This window comes from Capra hircus, chromosome 6 (genome assembly GCF_001704415.2).
Source record: "Capra hircus breed San Clemente chromosome 6, ASM170441v1, whole genome shotgun sequence".
In the NCBI taxonomy this organism is placed as follows: domain Eukaryota; kingdom Metazoa; phylum Chordata; class Mammalia; order Artiodactyla; family Bovidae; genus Capra; species Capra hircus.
In genome coordinates, this window is record NC_030813.1 from 95,204,902 (window position 1) to 95,229,153 (window position 24,252).

Here is a 24,252-nt window from a genome sequence, read left to right on the forward strand (position 1 = left end):
CTAAAAAGAAATCACACAAATGAACTTATGAAACAGAAAGAGACTCACAGATTCAGAGAATCTATGATAGAAAAACTTATGGGGACAACGCTTTGCCAGAGGAAAGAATGGGGGGATGGGATGGTTAAGAAGGTTGGGATTGATATCTACACACTGCTATATTTCAAATGGATAACCGACGAGGACCTACTTTATATATAACACAGGAACTCTGCTCAGTGTTATGTGGCAGCCTGGGTGGGAGCGGGGTTTGAGGGAGAATGGATACATGTATATATATGGCCGAGTCCCTTCACTGTTCACCCAAAACTATCACAACATTGTGATTCAGCTATATGCCCAAACAAAATAAAAATATTTTTTTAATTCTTTTAATTTAAAATATGTCTAAAATGATAAGCCTGTCCTACCCCCAAAGAAATACTCACAGAATTAATTATTCCTCTAAGAGCTTGAAATCCACCTTTGACAGGGAAAACTTGTTCCTTGGAATCAGCGATTCTTTCGAGCTTTAGAAAAAGGAGGAAAAGTTCACTGAGAGGTGGTTGAGACATACAACCTTTTATGCCCTTCCTTACTTGTTAGTTACATTCATCTGAAAAATAACACCAGAGGATTAACTCCTTGTCAGGAACTGACTGGAGTAACTGGTGTACTCTAAATGCATGACAACATGAACTGAGATAAGGCACAGCCCCTTTACAACTGGCCTCAAGTCGCAATTTCAAAACAGTGCAGAGCTCTACTAGCTGTAAATGTCATGAGACACAGAAGCTTCACTCACAGTAAACCAGACATTTAAATGTAAAAACATTTTGTGAGTGGGAAAAAAATTTAATACATAAACCCTGTAAACTTCATGAAAAAAAAAAAACACTTTTTTTAAGGAAAATCATTAAATATTTTTCCAACAGACTTCCCAAATCCTAAACTCCTAAGAGTCAAGTTTTCAATCAAAACTAAAACATCTAAACAAGACTTGACATGATAACCTCATCAGCTGATTAAAGAGGAGCATACATATTATTTTATTAATGTTCAAGAAAAATAGAGTTTCGTCTTCAGTTTAATTAGGTAATGAAACCTATCAAAATCAGACATTACTAACACAGAGTTCAAGACAGGGGGCCATTTTTATAGAAAATCTTTAACAATTAAGTGGGTTTCTGTGGTAGCTCAGATGATAAAGAAATCTGCTGCAATGTAGGAGACCCAGGTTTGACCCCTGGGTTGGGAAGATCCCCCTAGAGAATGGAATGGCAACCCAATTCAATATTCTTACCTGGAGAATTCCATGGATAGAGGAATCTGACAGGCTACAGTCTGTGGGGTTGCAAAGAGTCAGACCCCATGAGTGACTAACACTGTGCTTCTCAGGTGGCACTAGTGGTAAAGTGCCAATGCAGAAGATATAATAAGAGACATGGGTTTGGGTCAGGAAGATCCCCTGGAGTAAGGCATGGCAACTCACTCCAGTGTTCCTGCCTGGAGAATCCCATGGACAGAGAAGCCTGGCAGGCTTTAGTCCACAGGGCTGCAAAGAATCAGACCCAACTGAAACGACTTAGCATGCACGGAAGTGTTAGTTGCTCAGTCATGTCTGACTCTTCGTGGCCCCATGGGGTTTAGCTTGCCACGCTCTTCTGTCCATGGGATTTTCCAGGCAAGAATTCTGGAGTGGGTAGCCATTTTCTTCTGCAGGGGATCTTCCCAACCCAGGAATCGAACCTGGGTCTCCCACATTCCTAGCAGATTCTTTACCATCTGAGCCACCAAGGAAGAATGCACGCAAGTCATTATTTAAAAATCTGATCAACTCTCCTTAAGACTATTACGTGATTTAGATTCAAGGCTGCAGATCTGCTATACTTACCTGAGCTTGTTCAAAGTCAAGGACACCAACACAATAAACTCTAGCCCCAAGTGACCTGGATATCTTTGCCTATTGAGAGAAAGAGAGAGGGACAGAGAGAGGGACACAGGTGAATTATTCCAACATCAGGCTCCACACGCAGAGACATACAGCAAAATACACTGGGGTGTAAAGAACAGTTTCAGTTCAACACTCACCTCTTTCTCTGCGTATGATGGCACCAGACCGTCCAACTTACCATCTGTCAGAGCAATTATGATACTGGAGGTTTTTAAGCCTCTTGCTTTCTCAATTTGTTCATTTGCCTGAAAATGAAGAAAAATTGTCCAATTCACAAGTTAATCTTAACTTTTAACCAGCATGTTCCATCAAGCTGCATTTTAAGTCTGGCAAAATCAAACTATTTTGGACTAGCTTTTAAAACAGGGTAGGGCTTCCCTGATGGCTCAGGAGGTAAAGCGTTTGCCTGCAATGTGGAGACTTGGGTTCGATCCCTGGGTTGGGAAGATCCCCTGGAGAAGAAAATAGCAACCCACTCCAGTACGCTTGCCTGGAAAATCCCATGGACAGGGGAGCCTGGTAGGCTACAGACCATGGGGTCACAAAGAATTGGACATGACTGAGAGACTTCACTTTCTTTCTTCTTTCCTTAAAACAGGGTATTTTATATTAACTATTTTAATTTGAAATATACATATATTCACATTATAGAGTAATTACTATTGGGTGTAAATGATAAAGGATTTTAGCCTTGACTGACTATAACCACAGAGAAAATGTGGTTCTCTGAATATAGTTGCAGAGAAAACGGAAAATTTCTTAAACGGCAAACTGTCATCCAAACTTCTTTTATCACCATGGTGAATTCTTTCCATCAGTCTTATCCTTAGAACAACTAAAAGAATTTTTTCTTAATATTAAGGTAAGCATGTAATGACATCTTTGAGTTTTACTAGGGAGTTATAATTTATTTCATTACAGATTAAGAAAACGTTCTTTCCCATACTTATAAGTATAAAAGAACTTACTAGCTTCAGTCCTTCATGGATGTATGTCTCTCCTACAGGACTCACATGTTTCAAATTGTCCAAGCCTTCACTGATTTTGCCTCTGAAAATAATACAGTACAAAATTAAACAAAAGAAAAATGAGGAAAGATCACAATAAGCACTTTTCCAAAAATGTGGTAGTTCTGCAAGTAAGGCAGTTTTGCCCCAGGTTTTGAGGGCAGATAACTCCTCATACTGTTATTTCAATGAGTATTTAATAATGTCTGTATTTTAAGCATAAAATCATTCACCAGAGCCTCACCCACATTTAAAATAACTTATTTCGTTTTAATTTTAAGGATTCTATTTTAATATTGTAGTGAAAATTATTATCAGACAAGTTCATCTCAGGAAGTTTCTAGAAAACACAACTTTCAAAGTATAATCCTAATCTTCCTTCTTTCTAACTCAGTCACCTCCACCAACCCAGTTGACTGTCTCTTTAAATACTTGTTTTAACATCTACCTATTCTGAACCTAACTAACTTCAGTACACTCTTTTTTCTAAGATGCCCCAAATATATGTATGTTCAACTTTTACTGCAATCAACAATTCTGTATCTTAAAAATATTCTACTTTAAAATAATTTCACTGATTTAACATTTTCATTTAACTAAACTGGAATCCTACAGTGGGCTATCACCATGTCTAGTATTTATAATATATCCCCCAACTTTGCCCTAGTTACTTATTATAATGCCTTTTACAAAGTAAGTGTTCAATAAATTTTTCAATATATCCCAGGAAAAAAATTCATAGTTCCACAGATGATGGAGTAAATTACATAATTTATAAACTTGTTTTATCTAAATATTTATGTTTTAATATCTACAGAAACAACTTGAAACTGACTCAGTCTGAATGCAGATAAAAACCAAATATTTGGTGCTTCCCAGAAATGAGTGGCAGCGTGTCCTCAAGCATTAATGTTTGCTGCCAAAAGAGAAATGAAAAAAGACAACTGAAATCCAAGTTTACACAAACAGCTTTTGCCTGGTAAAAATCGCCTTCTCCATTAGTTCAGATTCGAATCATCATTACTTCTGAGGACCAGACAACACTAGTAGAAGGCTCTAAGCAGAAAGAACTTGCTAAATGTGGGATTCAGAGTGGGAAGGTGGGATTCAGAGTGGGAAGGTAGGTGTCTGCCTGCTTATTTCACCGAAAGAAGCAGAGCACTCCTGCCTGTATCCCATACCAGCCACTGGGACATTCTAAGTTACTCTGAACTGCTTCATTACTTTTGCAGCTACAGAATCATAGAGGAAAAGGGTCCCTTGGCCATACCCAACAACATCAACATTCATGAGCCCTGGTCTGTCACTTTCCAGAGTAACTACACACTCTGTCAGCCTCTCCTCTATCAACAAGTATCACTGGGACTTCCCAGGTGGTCCAGTGATAAAGAGTTCGCCTTCCAATGCAGGGGATGCTGGTTCGATCCCTGGTTGGGGAACTAAGATCCCACACGGCATGGGGCCAGATCCCACACGGCATGGGGCAACTAGGCCCGTGCGCCACAACTGAGACCTGAATCAACAAATGAATGAAAAGGTTTTTAAATTAAAGAAAAAACAAAGTGTCACCAAATGGGAAATTACAAGATAGGGCCTTTGAGGGATTCCAAGTAACTAAAAATAAGCTTCAATTTTCTTTATTAGTAAATGGTGAACTGAGGGAGAAAAAAATCATGTAGTAGGTAAAAAACACAACTCATCCATTTATACTGTGACTTAAAGTTCTAAAGGAAAGCAAGGGAGAAAATGTTTAAAAATAAAAGAAGAATGTGTATGTTATGAAGATCAGCTCAAATCAATATCAGATTCACTGAGCTTGGCTTTAACGTTGTCTTGAACCACAACAAACAGCAATACCGAAACTACTTTAGAGTTTGTTGTGATTCTGTAGCCAAGGATGCAAGACACACAAAGTCCCCTATGAGCTCACAGGGCAGAAGCTTCTTTACCATCCCTGAGTAATCGCTACACACTTCCTCTTTTCTGCTAACTACAGCTATTTCTTGCCCTGACTATCAGGAACTGCATGGTAAATGTCTTCCTCATTCAGAAAATTCTGTCACGCTCATATCGTTATCATATTGCTATATCCTCTTTTCTAAGATCTTAGCTTTTCTTTTCAGATGTTACTAATTTTCTGCAATGTAATTGTATTCTGTGTGACTTCAAATACTTCTTGGGAAGAGGCAGAATTTAAACAAATAAAATGGGATATGAAACCTCTGTTTGATTGCTGTTGCTATTGTTGGTTTTTTTGTTGTTGTTGGGCATCAGGGTACCAAAATCTATAATCAATGCTTTCTTCTTGACTTTATAATTATGTTGATTGAAAAGAGGAGATGAGGCAGAGAGGCGGGGGGTGGCAGAGGCAAAAACATATTGACTCATTTTTTAATCTAAAAAATGAACACTCTCAGCTCTATTAGTATCCTTCAAATTTCTCTGCTGAGTAAAGGAAAGAAGAGATAAGAAGAGACGAGGAAAGATAAGCAGACAAGAGAAGGGAAGGGAAGAAAACGTAGCAACCACAACTGCTAGGCACTGCGCCACATCAGTGGCCTTTCTCCAGCCATAAGACACTTGCAACTACGGAAGGTATGCATGATGGCACAGCTAAGGTGAAGATATATTTTATAAACAGTGGCATAATAAAATAGTTGGCAGAAAATTCTGACTTGCCCAACTAGCACAATTCAGGCATAATTTTAAGTCCTTTCTACTTGTGACTGAAGATATACATTTATAAATGTATATCTATACTTAACCTGAACTTTTCAGTATGCATTGCCTTAACTCTCCAGATTTCAAAGCTCCTTCTAGGTTTCAGTCAATCAGTCTACACACATTGGCTGAGCACCCATACATGTGAACACTGTGATCTTACACTGTGATATGACAACAATTTACGCCTAGTCTACGGCTACCCTCTCACCCATTTACAGGTGCAATGTCATTCTCTACCCTGGCTAGACACTGGGATCACCTAAAAGGTTTAAAAAAAAAAAAATCTTCTGGACACTAATGGAAAAAGTTTTAATTTACTTGATGTGTGCTGGGGTCAGGGTATTTCTTGGAAATTCTCCAGAGCATTCTATAATGCGGCCAAGAATTATGAAACTCTGATCTAATCTAACTTAAAAACCTTTCCATATTGTTGGAAAGGGCTTCCCTAGTGGCTCAGTTGGTAAAGAATCTGCCTGCAATGCGGGAGACCCAGGTTCAATCCCTGGGTTGGGAAAATATCCTGGAGAAGGAAATGGCAACCCACTCTAGTAATCTTGCCTGGAGAATTCCATGGAATGTTGTTGGAATGCTCTTTTCCTTACCTATTTTGCCAGTCAGTTCTTCTACTAAAGGGGTTTTAGAGGTAACTAGGATAATCTTTTAAAACGTAAAATGCAGTTTCTGGGATGGATGACTTATAGCCAGAGAGAACATGGATTATTTCCAAGCCCAATCTCATTTTTTCAACTATAAAACAAAGAGGAAAATACCTGTACTACAGGGCCATTGTGAAGATTAAGTGGCACATAAGAAGTACTGGGCTAGGGGACTTCCCTAGCTGTCCAGGGGTTAAGACTCCACACTTCCAATGCAGGGGGTGCGGGTTCAATCCCTGGTCAGGAAACTAAGATCGCACAGGCCATGCAGCATGGCCAAGAAAATAAAAAGAGTTAGTTGTAGCTACTACAGTTGTTATTGACACTGGTCATTCCTCTGTTCGTAGGATTTTGTTTACCCAGTTTACTTTCTTCTTGATTCTAAGGAGAGCTCACTCAGCAAACTGAGGGTTGAAAAAATTTGATAAAAACCCAAAAAGGAGGAGGGAAAGGAATAGAGGAAAGAAAGTTTTATACTAAAGCTTTAGTGAAAACAAATTATATGGAAAGCTACAGAATGAGGTGGGAAGACTCAGGTTTGGAGTAAATCAGAAACGAACTAAAACTTCGGTTCCTCAACTAGTGTAAGCATGGGCAGTTGTTTAATTTCCTGCAGCTCAGTTTCCACATCCATAAAATGTAAATAAGAGTAGCTGCTCCAATGAAGTCTTCATTCACTCACTCCACAGACATTTATTAGGTGACTGCTATCACATTTATGAAAGGGTTAGTCGCTCAGCGACCCCATGGACTGAAGCCCACCAGTTTCCTCTGTCCATGGAATTCTCCAGGCAAGAACACTGCAGTGGGTAGCCATTCCCTTTTCCAGGGGATCTTCCCCACCCTAGGAGCGAACCCAGATCTCCCGCATTACAGGCAGATTCTTTACCATCTGAGGCACCGGGAAGCTCATCATCTTTTTAATATAATGTTATTATATTTGGCAGCTTTGAACATTTCAGAAAGCTGTGGGATCTGGACAGAAAAGCTATTAGAGGAGATAAACGAGAGAAAGAAAGTGGCTAGTGCCCAAAACAAACCCTCTTCACTACAGCTTCTCCTCTGCACTGCCATGTTGCTCTTCTAGAAAACCTACAAATGGTGGCAAGCTGAATTTGAGGTGACAGATGGCACACCGGACAGGAGTCCAGACTGCTCCAGCCAATTATCTACCCCGCATCCTTCAGTTGTTTCACGTTAAGCAAAAGTAACACCAACACTAACTCCACAGGGTTGCTGTGAAAAATCAAAGGAGTTGATGCACATGAAGAATTCGGTACAAAGTCAGTGTCACAGAGACATTAGCTATTATTCTTTTATCACATGATGTGTCAGGAACTGAGCAGGGTCATCCGCCAGCCAGACCTCATCCTTTCATCATGCCACCCTGCATCATACCATGAACGCAACCCATAGGTCAAACATGGTGCACTGGCCACCTTAATTCCCAGCTCTAAGACTCGCTAGTCTCAGTAATTTTGTGACTTTGCTAAGTTGTGTCCTCTCTGAGCTTGCATTTCTCCCCTCTGAAAATGGGAACACTGACAGTACTTATAAAGCAGAGTTGTTATAAAAATTAAAGGGACTATTACTCGTATTATCAGGGCTTCCCTGACAGCTCAGTTGGTAAAGAATCCACCTGCAATGCAGGAGACCCTGGTTCAACTCCTGGTTCAGGAAGATCCATTGGAGTAGGAATAGACTACCCACTCCAATATTCTTGGCTTCTCTTGTGGCTCAGCTGGTAAAGAATCCGCCTGCAATGCAAGAGACCGGGGTTTGATCCCTGGATTGGGAAGATCCCCTGGGGAAGGGAAAGGCTACCCACTCCAGAATTCTGGCCTAGAGAATTCCATGGACTGTATAGTTGCAAAGAGTCAGACACAACTGAGCAACTTTCACTTATTACTTGTAAACAGTTAGTACACTGCATGGCATCTAAGTGTTCAATAATCAATTCCAACTGTTTATATCAATTTTCTGTGCATGCGTGCTAAGTTACTTCACTCATGTCTGACTCTTTGCGACCCCATGGACTGTAGCCCACCAGGCTCCTCTATCCACGGGATTCTCCAGGCAAGCATACTGGGGTGGGTTGCCATGCCCTCCTCTAGGGGATCTTCTAGGGGTCGAACCTGCGTCTCCTGTGGCTCCTGCATTGGATTCTTTACTGCTGAGCCACTAGGGAAGCCCAAGTGTTAGTTGCGCAGGAAGATCGCATTGCAGACAGATGCTTTACATCTGAGCCGCCAGAGAAGCCCATCAATTCACTGTACTGCTCTCTTAATCATTGAAGGCAATGTAAATAGGAATTATCACCTTTGTTTTTCACAGTTTGGGAGCCTTATCTGAGAACTTCTCTTCATTAATGCTCCTAAAACACACAGAATTTTTAAACTTTATATTAAGTTATACAAACTCCAACTCATATGCATGTGTTCAGGATTGCTCTTGAATAAGTGAATATCAAAATCCCAAAATGTACTTCTACCACAGCACAATTTTAAACTATTTTAGGAAAATTATCATTTCTAATAAATAAAACTTCAATTCTCACATTTCTACCTTACATAGTAATTCTTAAGGCTTTGAGAGTTTGAATTGAAAAATATTATTCAAAGTCATGAAAGTAAAAGGAAATGTGCCCATCTATTCCAACCTAACTCAAGAAGAAAAAATTATATTAAAATAATACAAAAATAAAGTATTAATGTTGTTGATAAACAGTTTTAATTCATACAAAAGAATAAGAGGAATGAGAGTGAGAGGCTAATAATAAAAAATAAAAGTAAATAACACATCATTCAAAATTTGCTGACATGGGTTATGGGTTACAGTAGAATCTAAAGACTAGTGCCAAAATTACCAGTCTAATTTGCTATTTTGGTTACACACAAGGTTTGTTTGTTTGTTTGTTTTCTCTTAGCTGGCATGTTTATTTCTGAAAGCAATTCATCTTTGGAGTTTCATTATTACTTTCAGTATAAACTATGGTACAGAATCTCTAAGTATGACCTCTATCAATTTCTTCCTACTCTATATGCACCCATTCTCCCATCAAAAGTTGGAATTTATCCCCCATCCCCTTGATTCTGGCCCAGCCCTGTTACTACCTGGCACTAGAACAAGGTAGAAGTGATATTCTCAGACGTCCAACCCTTAAGAGAACTGGAGGCACTGCTTCCTTCATCTCATAGTACTTGCTCCTGGACCCAGTCATCATGCTGTGAGAAGCCCAGGCCACAGCCGAGGTCCCACGGAGGAAAACATATTATTCCAGGAAACAGCCCTAGCTGTGCTCCGTAACAGTAACCTCCTTCTATGATTATAGCACCAGATAATATCATGTGGGACAGAGAAAGTGTCCATTTGAGCCATCCATCATAGAACAGTGAGAGATAACAAAATCATTGCTTAAGCCACTAAATGCTGGGGTGGTTTTTCATGATCACTATGCCTGCTCCAGGAATAAGTCTAAATGAGGCACAGGACTTTTCCCTTTATGTACCCTTGGTAGCTAGCTGCCATACAAAAGCTTTGATTACCCTGAGATCACCATGGTAGGAGGAGACTTAACCTAGCCATGAGTAGAAGTCATGTGTAGCAGAATGAAGACACAGGGCAACAGTCCTAGCTGAGCTCCTAGACAACAGCCAGCACCAGCACGAACTTTCAAACCATGTGGGTGGGGTCATTTCAGCTCTTCTAGCCATTCCAGCTTTCTAGCTGACAACAGGCAAAGCATAAGAACTGCCCATTCAATGCACAATATCATGAGAAACGACCAGTTGTATTTACATCACTAATTTTGGAGTAGTTTATTATGCAGCAATAGATAATCAAAATAAAAGTTGTGACTAAAGTAAAAGCTAAATGACCTTGAAGAGATGGATAGTAAAGACTGGAAAGGCAGTGAGCAAACTGTTACTGGAGGCTCAGTTTCATGCTCATTCATATCTGTTGCATTCCATTGGTTAAAGTGAGCCACAGGCCCAGCCCACATTTTTTTAATTATATATTTAAATAAAAATACTTTTATACACATATGTAAATACATGTGTATATAAATATATATAATTAATAAAAATATGTATTTATATACATATATACACATATATTATACCTATTACATATATAATCATATTTGTCTCAGTGGTAAATCTGCCTGTCAGTGCAGGAGATGCCAGAGAATAGGGTTCAACCCCTGGGTCAGGAAGATCCCCTGGAGGAGGACATGGCAACCCACTCCAGTACTCTCACTTGGAAAATTCCTGGGACAGAGGAGCCTGGCACCCTACAGTCCATGGGGTCACAAAGAGTCAGACACAACTGAGCGTGTGCACTCACACACATGTATGCATATATGTTGTATGTATTCTGTGTTTCATTGGAGGTCACAAAAGAGCAATCTATCACAAAAACTAAAAGCCTCATACATCTATGCTACCAAATGCCAGTTTAGATAACCCTATAAGCATAAGTGTTAGAGGCATGGAGGCAGTGGAACCAGAGATCAAACTGCCAATATCCGCTGGATCATCGAAAAAGCAAGAGAGTTTCAAAAAACATCTACTTCTGCTTTATTAACTACACCAAAGCCTTTGACCATGTGAACCACAACAAACTGTGGAAAATTCTTCAAGAGATGGGAATACCAGACCACCTGACCTGCCTCCTGAGAAATCTGTATGCAGGTCAAGAAGCAACAGTTAGAACAGGACATGGAACAACAGACTGGCTCCAAATTGGGAATGGAGTACATCAAGCTGTATATTGTCACCCTGCTTATTAAACTTCTATGCAGAGTACATCATGCAAAATGCCGGGCTGGAAGCACGAGCTGGAATCAAGATTGCCAGGAGAAATATCAATAACCTCAGATACACAGATGACACCACCCTTATGGCAGAAACCGAAGAAGAACTAAAGAGTCTCTTGATTAAAGTGAAAGAGGAGGTAAAAAAGCTGACTTAAAACTCAGCATTCAGAAAACTAAGATCACGGCATCTGATCCCATCACTTCATGGCAAATAGATGGGGAAACAATGGAAACAGTGAGAGATTTTATTTTCTTGGGCTCAAAAATCACTGCAGATAATGACTGCAGCCATGAAATTAAAAGACGCTTGCTCCTTAGAAGAAAATTTATGACCAACCTAGACAACACACTAAAAAGCAAAGACATTACTTTGCTGACAAAGGTCCATCTAGTCAAAGCTATGGTTTTTCCAGTGGTCATGTATGGATGTGAGAGCCTGACTATAAAGAAAGCTGAGCACAGAAGAATTGATGCTTTTGAACTATGGTATTGGAGACAACTCTTGAGAGTCCCTTGGACTGCAAGGAGATCCAACCAGTCCACCCTAAAGGAAATCAGTCCTGAATATTCATTGGAAGGACGGATGCTAAAGCTGAAACTCCATACTGTGGCCACCTGATAGGAAGAACTGACTCACTGGAAGAGACCGTGATGCTGGGAAAGATTGAAGGCAGGAAGAGAAGGGGATAACAAAGGATGAGATGGTTGGATGGCATCACAGACTCAATGGACATGAGTTTGAACAAGCTCTGAGAGTCGATGATGAACAGGGAAGCCTGGCGTGCTGCAGTCCATGGGCTCATGAAGAGTCAGCCTCGAGTGAGTGACTGAACTGAACTGAACTGAACTGTACTTTATCCTCAAGAGATTATCAGCCAGGGATATGAAATGAACAAAAGTGCAAACAAAATGTAGGAATACACAGAAACTTCATAAAGATTTCAGTTCAGTTCAGCTGCTCAGTTGTGTCCGACTCTTTGCAACCCCATGGACCACAGCATGCCAGGCCTCCCTGTCCATCACCAACTCCCGGAGTTTACCCAAACTCATGTCCATTGATTTGATGATGCCATCTAACGATCTCATCCTCTGCTGTCCCCTTTTCCTCCTGCTCTCAATCTTTCCCAGCATCAGGGTCTTTTCCAATGAGTCAGCTCTTCACATCAGGTGGCTGAAGTATAGTTACATAACATAATTAAATATTGCTCTTGGAAGATAAAACTTAGTAGATTAAGTAGAATATGAGACAAAACAATCTTCTCAAGATGTTGTTCATGTCCATACAAAATTACAAATGATTTATAATCCACTTGGCACTTAGCAATTACAAATAAAGCATTTAGCAAAATGTCTGATACATAGTAAGTGCTCGATAAACTTTACTACTTCTGTCTCCTTCCATTAATAAACCACAATATTATATAATCAGCCTGACAAAATTAGAAAAATTATAGGAGAGGAAATAAGCTCACTCACTCAAATGTGGGACCGTCCTAGCTATCTATTTAATTATGCCATTATACACTGTTATATGGCATACAGTATGAAGAATAAACAGCAAAAAAAAAAAAAATTGTTCCCTATTAGCTCAACTTAAAAGATTTTCAAGGGTTTCAAAAGAATGAAAGATGATTTTTCAGACACAAATATTGCTAATACATTATCTTAAGAACTCATACTTTATATAAAAATTTGTTTACTCTTTATTTAACATGTCATTGTAAGGCCAATATATGTCAAGGTCTCTGTGGTACAGATTCCAGACCAATGAATCCTAGGTCAGAGTCCTAGATTCAAAAACATCTGCTTACAAAATGCCCCATACAAGACGGGTTTGTGAAAACTTGTCTCTAATTTAGTCTACACTTATCTAAGTGAGGTACCCAGGTGACACCTAAAGTCTGTATCTGCTGTATCTTGTATGTTTATACCCCATTTCCTCTTTCAACACCTTACTGGGCCATGATAAAATGACCTCTGCATTCTACCACCTTAGTGCGCCAGGTCTGTCTTCCAGACTTGAGTAACAATGCATTTAATTTTCTAGAAAATACCCATAAAGCAAACATGGGGCTTCACTGAAAACAACTACTGCCATATCCACGACTAGACCCTGAGTTGCTGCCATGCTCAGACCGCTCAGAATCAGCACGATGTGTGACCAGCACTGACTTTTCTCAACAGGAAAAATTACTTCCCTGTTAGAATCTAAACAAAAACAACTAGTCACTTCCTCTCACCACGTCACTGGCTTGTAAGAGAACAGAAGAAATTTAGAGGATGAATATATCTTTGAATTACGACAACTCTGACTAATTCTGGAAACCAGGTAGAGAAAGGCGAGCCAAGATTCTGAGGCAGTGGAATGGTTAGATGCTCATGCTCAACAGCCATATGCAGGGGTGAATTCTGGCTCTGACTTAGCCGTGTCACTTTGAGCAAAGTCACTTGACTTCAAACTTCTGCTAGAAGCTGGGCACACAATGGTGATGAGGCTGTACAGTGATAAGACCCAGATCTCATCTCAGCCTCAGCCTCCTTCCCACCTAGTCATTCATTAGGCCTTCTCATGCATTATGTTCACTTAATCAACCCAACATTACCCCAACACTTCTACACAGTAGGAATGATTAGCTCCTTATAACAGACAAGGGAATTGGGTAGCAAGAGGTAAAATAACTTGTCCAAAGTTACACAGCTCGTATACAGCACCTACGTTTTTCTGACCCAAAGTCCAGTCCTGATGTTTACATTTAACAAGCAACCTTCAGGATCCCCGCCCTTCCCCCCACCCCACCCTCACTCCCCGCCAGGCTTCCCTTCTGGCTCAGCTGGTAAAGAATCCACCTGCAATGTGGGAGACCAGAGTTCAATCCCTGGGTTGGAAAGATACCCTGGAGAAGGGGAAGGCTATCAACTCCAGTATTCTGGTCTAGAGAATTCCATGGATTGTATAGTCCATGAGATCGCAAAGAGTTTGACATTACTAAACAACTTTCACTTCATTTCACTTCAGCACTCCCCAAGTTAACAGCTGAATATGTTAAAATCAACCCTGAATAGTCACTGGAAGGACTGTTGCTGAAACTGAAGCTGTAATACTTTGGCCACCTGACACAAAGAGCCAACTCATTGGAAAAGACTATGACACTGCGAAAAATTGAAGGCAAAAGGAGAAGGGGCAGCAGAGGATGAGATGGTTAGATAGCATCACTGACTCAATGGGTTTCCCTAGTAGTTCAGCTGGTAAAGAATCTGCCTGAAATGCAGGAAACCACAGTTAGATTCCTGAGTCGGGAAGCTCCCCTGGAGAAAGGATAGGCTACCCACTCCAGTATTCTTGAGCTTCCCTGGTGGCTCAGACCATAAAGAATCTTCCTGCAAGGCAGGAGAAGTGAAGTGAAGAAGTGAAGTCACTCAGTCACGTCTGACTCTTTGTGACCCCATGGACTGTAGCCTACCAGGCTCCTCAGTCCATGGGATTTTCCAGGCAAAAGTACTGGAGTGGGTTGTCGTTTCCTTCTCCAGGGGATCTTCCCAACCCAGGGATCGAACCTGGGTCTCCTGCATTGGAGGCAGAAGCAAAGCAGGAGACCTGTGTTCAATTCCTGGGTTGGGAAGATCCCCTGAAGGAGGGCATGGCAACCCACTCCAGTATTCGTGCCTGGAAAATCTCCATGGACAAAGAAGCCTGGCGGGCTACAGTTCATGGGGTCAAAAAGAGTCGAACATGACTGAGCAACCAAGCACAGCATACCACTAACTCAATTGACATGAATTTGAGCAAACTCCAAGAGATGGTGGAGGACAGAAGAGCCTGGCGTGCTGCAGTCCATGGGTTCGCAAAGAGTCAGACAGGACTGAGTGACTGAAGAACAACAACAATGCCCTAGTCCTACTGTCTATACTTTCTAACTCCTGAGTTCCATTCTGATACCAAGAGAGTTGTCTCTGGCTACCTAAGTCAGTAATATTTCTTTTAAACCTAAGCATTTGTTTTTTATAAATAGTACATTATTCAAATAAAATTGAATAACCTAAATGTATAGAAACTAAAACAGGAAGGAGCCCCCACCCTGAATCTCATTGCTAAGACAATATTACTGTTAGCAATTTGTGGCTCATCTTCCAGACTTTTTTCCATGCATTCATTATCATACACACATACCATAAAAGCCATTAAAATTTTTGTTTATCATCTTTAACAGAGTATTTTGCAACTTGCTTTTCTCAACTAGTATATCTTAGACCTATTTTCATAGCAATATATATAGATTTTCCAATTCTTTGAATGACTGCATAGTATCCAATTCTATGTATATACTCTAATTTAATTACAGTATCATCAACTGATGAGCATTTAGATTTACTACCATTTTCACATTATGAACAATGCTTCAGGGTTTAATCTCACATATACCTATTTTTGCACACTGATGCTACTATTTCAGTAGGGCATAGTCCTAAAAAGTAAAATTGCTGATAGAAGATTTCTAAACGTTTACAGATACTGACAAATTTCCCTGCTTGCAAAATGAATGAACCAATTTATAAATTACAAACTATCTTATCACAAGTAAACTTTTAACTTGAATTCAAAGGAATTAAAAGAAATCCTTTCAAATAACAGAAATGTATATATTACTTACACTTTTTATATAAATTTAATCAAATGACTTATTTTTAATTTCCTAGAAGTTTGCCTACGGAATATTTTTTCCTAATTGATTATTATTCTCAGGTCAAACAATTATATGACTTTTTCAAGTTGGGGACAAGTATATCAAAAAGAGAGTTGGAAATGTTTGTAACTGATCTATAACAATAGGAATGAGAAGATTCGCAAACATAAATCATGTTTTATTATTTCTTAAGGAGAGAAAACATTTGATAGCAGTTAATAACTCAGGTTCTAGAGTAAGATCAACCCAATCGTTCATTCAACATATATTTACTGAGCATCTATGTTTCAAGTTCTGTTATAGGTGTTAAGATATAGAGGTGAAGGTAAACAAAACAAAGAAAACCCCTCTGCTCTCATGCAGTTTACATTAGGGTTATGGAGATAAAATAAATCAATTAATTATCAGAACAATTTCAAAAAGTGACAACCAAACAGAGAACTGTGAGACATTACTGGAAAGGTGGGGTAGGAGTGCTTCACACCTGATGCCAAGGCAAGGCCTCTCCGGGGAGGCGACGCATGGGATGAGGCCAGGGAAGACATGGGGAAGACAAAGAGCAAAACTGCTAGTACGGAAACACACTTGGCCCGTCCAGGGAAGGGAAAGGTGGCCAGTGGGCAAGACTGTGGCATGCAGTGTCAGGAAAGGACTGGGTGAGCAGTCAGGTAGGGCTTTTAGGCCACTGGGAAATGCTTTCTACTCTAAGCCATCAGATTGTCTTAAGAGCAAGAGTGGCATGATCTACTCTACATTTCAAGAGACTATTCTGGCTAATATACTCCTCATCACTGATTAACTGTGTGTCCTTGGACAAGCTACATTTCCTTTCTCAGCTTCAGTTTCCTCATTTGTAAAGTTGAGATAATAGTATCTACGACATGGAGTTGATAAAGGGTTAAGAAAAGTAATGAATAGAAAGCATTTTGCACAGCATCTAGCACATAAAAATGTTCACTAAATGTTTCCAACTAAATTGCTTTTACCTCATTAAGATTACACTGAACAGAACTAAGCATAATTCACTATCACCAATTATTCAACACAATAACTAAAAATATCCTTTTAAATGAGTCTTGATTCAAATTCTCTAACACTGAGAGGCTGGATATTTCCATATTCAGTCAACACTCAGCACTTTCCTCTTTAGCTCAGTTCAGTTCAGTCACTCAGTCGTGTCCGACTCTTTTCGACCCCATGAACTGCAGCACGCCAGGCCTCCCTGTCCATCACCAACTCCCGGAGTTCACTCAGACTCACATCCATCGAGTCAGTGATGCCATCCAGCCATCTCATCCTCTGTCGACCCCTTCTCCTCCTGCCCCCAATCCCTCCCAGCATCAGAGTCTTTTCCAATGAGTCAACTCTTCGCATGAGGTGGCCAAAGTACTGGAGTTTCAGCTTTAGCATCATTCTTTCCAAAGAAATCCCAGGGCTGATCTCCTTCAGAATGGACTGGTTGGATCTCCTTTCCTCTTACTGGATCCTATAATACAGCCCTGAGTTATATGTGTTTGTGTACACTCCTCACTATCACACACAAGATCCTTGTGTTACCTCCAGAGCATATAACGCTCAAAACATGGTATACAGGGTAGGCAGAACAGGATGGTGGGTAGGTGAGTGGAGGGATTACCAGACATGGAGGATAAAAGAGAAGACTCTTGAGAGTCCCTTGGACTCCAAGAAGATCAAACCAGTCAATTCTACAGGAAATCAAGCCTGAATATTCATTGGAATGACTGATTCTGAAGCTGAAGCTCCAACACTTTGGCCACACGATGCAAAGAGCCGATTCATGGAAAAGACCCTGATGGAAAAGACTGAAGGCAAAAGGAGAAGCAGGCAGCAGAGGATGAGATGGTTAAATAGCATCTCCAACTCAATGTATAGGAATCTGAGCCGGAGACAGTGGAGGACAGAGGATGGCATGCTACAGTTCATGGGGTCGCGAAGAGTCAGACAGGACGCAGCAACTTAACAACAACAACAATGAAAATAAAATAAAACAAAAATCATGAGGGCAAAAGAATAGAATGTTTCAAATTGAAATATTCAAAATAATAATGTTTTTAGGACTTTCCTGGTGGTCCAGTGGTTAAGAATCTGCCTGCCAATTCAGGGGACAGAGGTTCGATCCCGCATCCAGGCAGATTCCACATGCCACAGGGCAACTAAGCCCATGTGTCACAGCTACGAAAGCCTGTGTGCTCTAGAGCCCGTGCTCCACAATGAGAGAAGCCACTACAATGAGAAGCCCTCACACTGCAACTAGAGAGTAGCCCCCACTCGCCTCAACTAGAGAAAGCCCATATGCAGCGACGAAAACCCAAAGCAGCCAATAAATACACATAAATTTTAAAAAAATAATGGTTTTGAATCTTGAGCATATAAAATGGATAAGTGATCATTTCTTGCCGTGTTTATTATTCTGTTCATGCATTTACATAGTACCAGACTTCATGATGAAACCCTAACAGAAGACATAATCCAACTGCAAGGACTTACTGCCTTCTAATCTTGCTTCGTCTCTACTGAAGATATTTAGCAACACTTTGAAATGTGAAAGAGGTACTTCTCATATTTACCAAGCTACAGAAGAATTATGAGAAATAGAAACAAAATTGTGAAACCTGATGTATTTGACCTTCGCTTTTCCTATGCGCTCAGACCTCTAAGTGTGACGTCAAGAAAGTTCATGCGTAGAATTCCCCTTTTTGGACTTTGAAACAAGGATCCCCAATAGCTGTGGCAACATTCATTCAGTGATCTTGCATCTAAATACGCGAATGGTTTCTACACACTTAAAAGGCAGGAATGGAGATGCAGATACAGAAAATGGACATGTAGACATGGAGAGAGTGGGCTGAATTGAGAGATTAAGCTTGACATAAACATATCACCCGTGTGTAAAACAGATAGCTGGTGGGAAGCTGCTGAATAGTGTCTGGAGCTCAGCTCGGTACTCTGTGGTGACCTAGAGGGGTGAGATGCGGGGGCGGGAGGTGGGTGGAAGAAGGGGAGGAGGGGGAAGGGGCTGCAAGGAAAGGGAGGTCCAAGAGGGAGGGGTTATATGCATACATATAGCTTACTCACTTTGTTGTACAGCAGAAACACACAACATTGTAAAGCAACAATACCCCAATTTTTTTTTTAAAAAAAGGGGGTATAATGAATGAAAAGTGACCTTATATCCAAATATAGAGGACCAGAGAAATTTGAAAAGTTACTATTTAAATAAAATTGATAAAAGAACAACTAGGTTCAGAAAGTAATCCTTTAATGGAAACTGTTCTGTAATAAACAAAATATTTCTGTATGCATTATCTTATTTTTGATCCCAACAAATCTCTTAAGGAAACACAATAAAAAAAAAAAGAAAGAAAGAAAGAAAGAAGGAAAACACAGTAGATTATGCCTGCAGTTTATAGACATAAATACTGACAGAATGAGAAGATGATTTATCCCATCTCTAACCAATAAGTAGCAAAACTGGAACTCTAACCCAAGCCTTGTTAGTGTACATTCTGCTACCCCAAACTAATGCAATTTGGCAAACAGGGAAATTTGTTAAAACTAAATTTATTTCTATTTAAAAAGAGACAGAAGAGCCAACTATGTTTTTTTAAAAGTTGCAAATAGCATTATATTAGAATTCCTCCTGGACTATTATAAATCCTTTCAAGCAGTACAATAATCCCTTTATATAAGGATAATGCGTCCCCATCATTAAAATACTGCACACTCCCTAACTGCAGATAATAACAACAACAAAGCTCTCTTCTCCTGACACATATATGCCAGACTCTGTCCTACATTGTCCACACTCACTGACTTCAATTTTTACAGCAGTCTTATGAGGTAGGTATTATTATTATGACCATCATCATCATCATTATTCAGATGGAAAAAAGTGAAGCATAAAGAGGCTGTCACTTGTCTGTGACCATTTGGCTAGGAAATTGGTTCAGCAACTTTCAGCTGCAATATTATGCTGCCTCTGGAAACAGAAGCCTCTTTATCCCAACCTCTGCCTTATCAGATTCAACCAATGACAACAGAAAATCTTTAGTGAGATTCAGTTTAGTTCATTCTCTCAGTCGTGTCCAACTCTTTGTGATCCCATGAACTGCAGCACGCCAGGCTTTCCCGTCCATCACCAACTCCTGGGTTAAAACTGTGTTAGTGAGATTGTGTACAGTAATATAAATTTACTATTACTATAGTGTATAGTAATAGTAAAAATTGTGTTAGTGAGATTAACACAATTTAAACCCCTTCCATGCCTGCTGATGCAATACCAATCTTGCTGACCTGTGATTACACTTCATCAAAGTGCTGGAGAACTCACATATAAAGTACCTAACAGAGAACCTAGCACAAAGCAGGCAGTTAACAATTACTGAGAGTCTGTTGTGTGTCTGGCAATAGTCTAAATGCTTTTCTCTACATGTGCACTCCACAAATGTTAGCATGGTTCTCTTTTTGTCTTAATGGATGTGCTTTGTATATGCTCAGTTGCTCAGTCGTATCCAATTCTTTGCGACCCCATGGACTGTAGCCCGCCAGGCTCCTTTGTCCATGCGACTTCCTAGGCAAGAATACAGGAGTGGGTTGCCATTTCCTCGTCCAAGGTATCTTCCCAATCCAGGATCAAAACTGCAGCTCCTGCCTTGGTAGGTGGATTCTTTACCACTGACTGACCTGGGGTGAATCAAAAGCTGTTTCTTTGGAAATTAAGCTGGGCAATGGAAAAAATTCTTTTCATGAAGACAAGGACTGTTATATCAATGGGAATAAACAGCTGTTGTATTTGGGTTGTTAGGGATTACTGTTGCCCTGGCCTTTGATGAGACCCAGATGCACATGAGAAAGTATGAAACGAAGTATCAGAGAGGAGACTGAGGTCATAAGCTGGACTCCCCACCTACAGAGAGATTTCCTCTCCAGGAAAAGTAAAACTTAAAGCACAAATATGTTAAAAGTTTGATCGATTTTCCAAATCAATTCTGGGAATTTTAAATAAGTTACCTCTGTAAGCTCTTTTAAATATTATGTGTTCTTGACATTTTTAAAGTTAAAAAAAAACTTTATTTAAAGGAACTATAAACACAAAACCTCAGAAATCCACATATTACACAGAACAAGGTACAACAGCCTTCCTTGCTGAAACTACAGTTTGGAGAAATTGGGTTTCACATTAAAACTAATCCACTCATTTATTCAAGAACTGATCAAGAACTACCTTGTGTACTTCATGTTAAATGAAGTAGAAAATCTCCCTTCCCACTATGGAAAGAACCATTCTTTAAAATGTCAATGACTACTTGTTTTTTTAACTTTATTCTATGATGGAGTATAGCTGATTAACCATGTTGTGATAGCTTCAGATGGACAACAAAGGGACTCAGCCATACATACACATGTATCCATTCTTCCCCAATCTCCCCTCCCATCCAGGCTACCACCTAACATCAATGACTACTTCTAACTTGCCACAATGATTAGTTCAAATGACACCAAAACGGTCATATAAAGTATTACGATATTGATTTGGGGAAAAACTATATATATATATGAAATTAAATTCAAATTCATAAATATGTATATTTATGAAATTAAAAGCAAGTGCTTTCATAAAGGTAAACATATTTGGCATCAGTGGACCTCAGAGTAAGTCTAAAGATGCAGGATGTCTGCTCCATCTAGTAAATTATCCAAATAGATCCATATCTTTCTCCTCCTTAATGTTCTTCAAATTCCTAGTTGATTAATACATTACATCTAAACAAGAAAGATGTAGAACTACTCACAGTAACAGAGCAGGGGAAAGGTGGGAGGCCGTAAACACACAACTAAGGCAGAGATCTGCGTCTCATTGTACATTCCACAGCAATATGAATGATATTGATTTTCAGATTAGCTGCGCTTTTATATTATTCATACCTCCTTTTCCCTCTATTAGTGAAGAGAACTAAATTGTCTGTGTACTTGCTTGATTCCACTGAGAGGCCTGAATCACCACTTGGAAATATCCATCATTCCTTTAAGATCAGTCTCTACTAAAAGCCTGCAGCAAAGTGATAATGCACTAACCTGTCTCCGGTTAATGGCAAAATAATGGTGGCTTGAGAAGAAAACACAATGAAAGATAATCTCATTTGAGGGCTGCAAAATAAGAAAAGAGGCAGTTAAAACATTTTTAAAAGAAATATTGATATAATACAGATGTATAGCTAGGGAGTCTCATTTAAAATCAGTCTCAATGAACGGTCCAGGCTTCTCTTAAATGGAACCCCTAAGTAAATACATGAACTCTGCTCAACATTACCATTATCACATAAGTCATTCTGGATTTAGTCAGTGCTGCTCAGCACTCAGGCACTCCTCTCTGACGCACAGGGCCACTTTAGGAAGAAATTACCTAGAAAGATAAATTCCAGGCCAGTGGAAATTTTTCTTTCTTTCTTTTTTTTTTTTTTTTTTTTTTTTTGGTAGCAAGCTCTTTCTTTGGCCTTCTACCTCATCTCCTTCAAGGAGGCCAATCCCTTCAGAATGATTATCATAGCAAGTTTAGGGCTGGAGACAAGCCGGTTTGATTTAATTACCACAACTATGAGAGGAGCTCATACAAGTTATCCTGAGGTAGGATTACTTAAAGAGTGTCAAGGACAATGTGAAAGAGAAGAACAAGTCACATTTTGATTAGACATGTTCAGTTCTCTAAGTCTCAAGCATCATACTTCCCACTGGCAACAACTGCCCTAGTTAACTACACCTTTTAAGCTCTAAGCCTTGATCTCACAGAATGATTCCTGTTTCAAAGACACCCTATGCAATGTTTATTAAGATCGAACCTGAAGCTGTAACACTCAGCTCTATAAACTGAAGAGCAGAATGATGCCCAAGGGTTATACATATTTGAAAAGTCATTCACTTCAGTAGTCACCCTTTACTCATTTCCTACAATATATTATGGGTTAGTAACTGAACAACTTGCGCCAGAGAACTGTTTACTATAGAATTCCAATTTGTAAACCAGACCAAATAAGAGCCCTACTTCTTGGAAATGTACTGAAACGACCCACTGCTTTTGATCAAAATCTATGAGACACTCGGCACACTCTTGGATTAAATCAGAAAATTTATCAACAACTCTGTCTCCTGCCTTTGACACTTAACGATACAGAGCCTTGTTTATTTTTCTTTCCTAGACAAGCTTACCTTAGACCCTGTCCAGAAATGAGTGTTATACTTGGCTTCTTAAACAGAAGACTGATGACTGAACATGGACAAGCATACATTTTTATAGGGATAAGCTTACTGCTGCCAATAACTGAAAGCAAGGATTTCCTAGGCCTCTACAGATTGTTTGAAGTTACTTGCAACATGACTTTCAAAATGTTTTGATCATCCAAGCCTGTTTTAAAGAAAACATTTGGGCTAACACGACTGAAAGAAGCAATATTTAATGATACAGCTCCTTTTCATGTCCTTTCCATTATCTTGATAAACTTGCATTTCCTCGTTGCATTTTTTCTTCTTTAAAAAGAAAAAAAAAAAAAGAGGAGGAGGAAAAAAGCCTCAAAAGCCTAGTGTCCTAGGGTTACTTTTAAATAAGAAAGCCGCTAATTTCTGGTTACCTCTAAATAAGAGAGTAAGCTGGCTATCATAGCAGTTATGCTTTTTATAGGAGACAAACCAATCCTTCCTAGTAAGGCTTATTGCATATATAGAACAGTTAAATTTTAAACCAGCCACACACCCACACATTGTGTAAACACAAGTCATTTCTTTAAACACACACACACACAAGTGCCTTTTCTGGTAGTGGGTTATTAACACATGCTCATTTGAAGTTTACCAACACTTTTTTTTCTTAATGAGGACCTCAATAATGCTAAGAATTGTGTGGAATGGAAAATATATTATGGGTATTATTAGCATAAACTTTTAAAGTGATAAATTATGAGAAAGCATAAATGAAATTCAAAACAGATGAAAACTCAGAAAGGAAAAGACATTTGGAATCATATCTGAAGATACTTCCCCAGAGCCTGAGCCAAGTTTCTGGGATCCAGATGAAATAAGTCCTCAACAACTGAAGGGCTGTCCTAATAACAGCTTGTGTGTGATAAGACCTTGAGGCACTTAAAAATCAACACTTCAGTAAAGGCTCTCCCTGCAAATGGTTTCCAAAAAAGGATACCCTATCTAGCCTTTGGTCTACTTGCCTCCACCTCAAAGTCCCCTGCTTAGAAAAGGAAAGTAGGAGAAATACCTTACAAATCTCTCTGTAAGATGCTGAACAAAATTGTAAATCTCAATCCAGTTATTTGCCACACTCCCAGACCTGAAAAAGAAAATTGAACGAATCAGAAAAACAACACAGTCACAGGGGTGTAACCTGACCTCTTCTTCAAGCCAAGTT

The 24,252-nt window shown here is 39.6% G+C and overlaps 1 protein-coding gene across 1 annotated transcript in view; it reads right to left on the reverse strand.

Moving 5' to 3' along the window:
- The window catches only part of ANTXR2 (anthrax toxin receptor 2), a 173,814-nt gene that overhangs the window by 148,159 nt on the left and 1,403 nt on the right, over positions 1-24,252 (reverse strand). Inside the window, exons 2-7 of the mRNA XM_005681813.3 lie at positions 24,103-24,174; positions 21,918-21,989; positions 2,902-2,983; positions 2,071-2,178; positions 1,874-1,942; positions 429-509 (exon numbers count right to left, since the gene is read on the reverse strand). Coding sequence (XP_005681870.3) covers positions 429-509; positions 1,874-1,942; positions 2,071-2,178; positions 2,902-2,983; positions 21,918-21,989; positions 24,103-24,174 — 484 coding nt within the window. The remainder of the gene's footprint in view (positions 1-428; positions 510-1,873; positions 1,943-2,070; positions 2,179-2,901; positions 2,984-21,917; positions 21,990-24,102; positions 24,175-24,252) is intronic.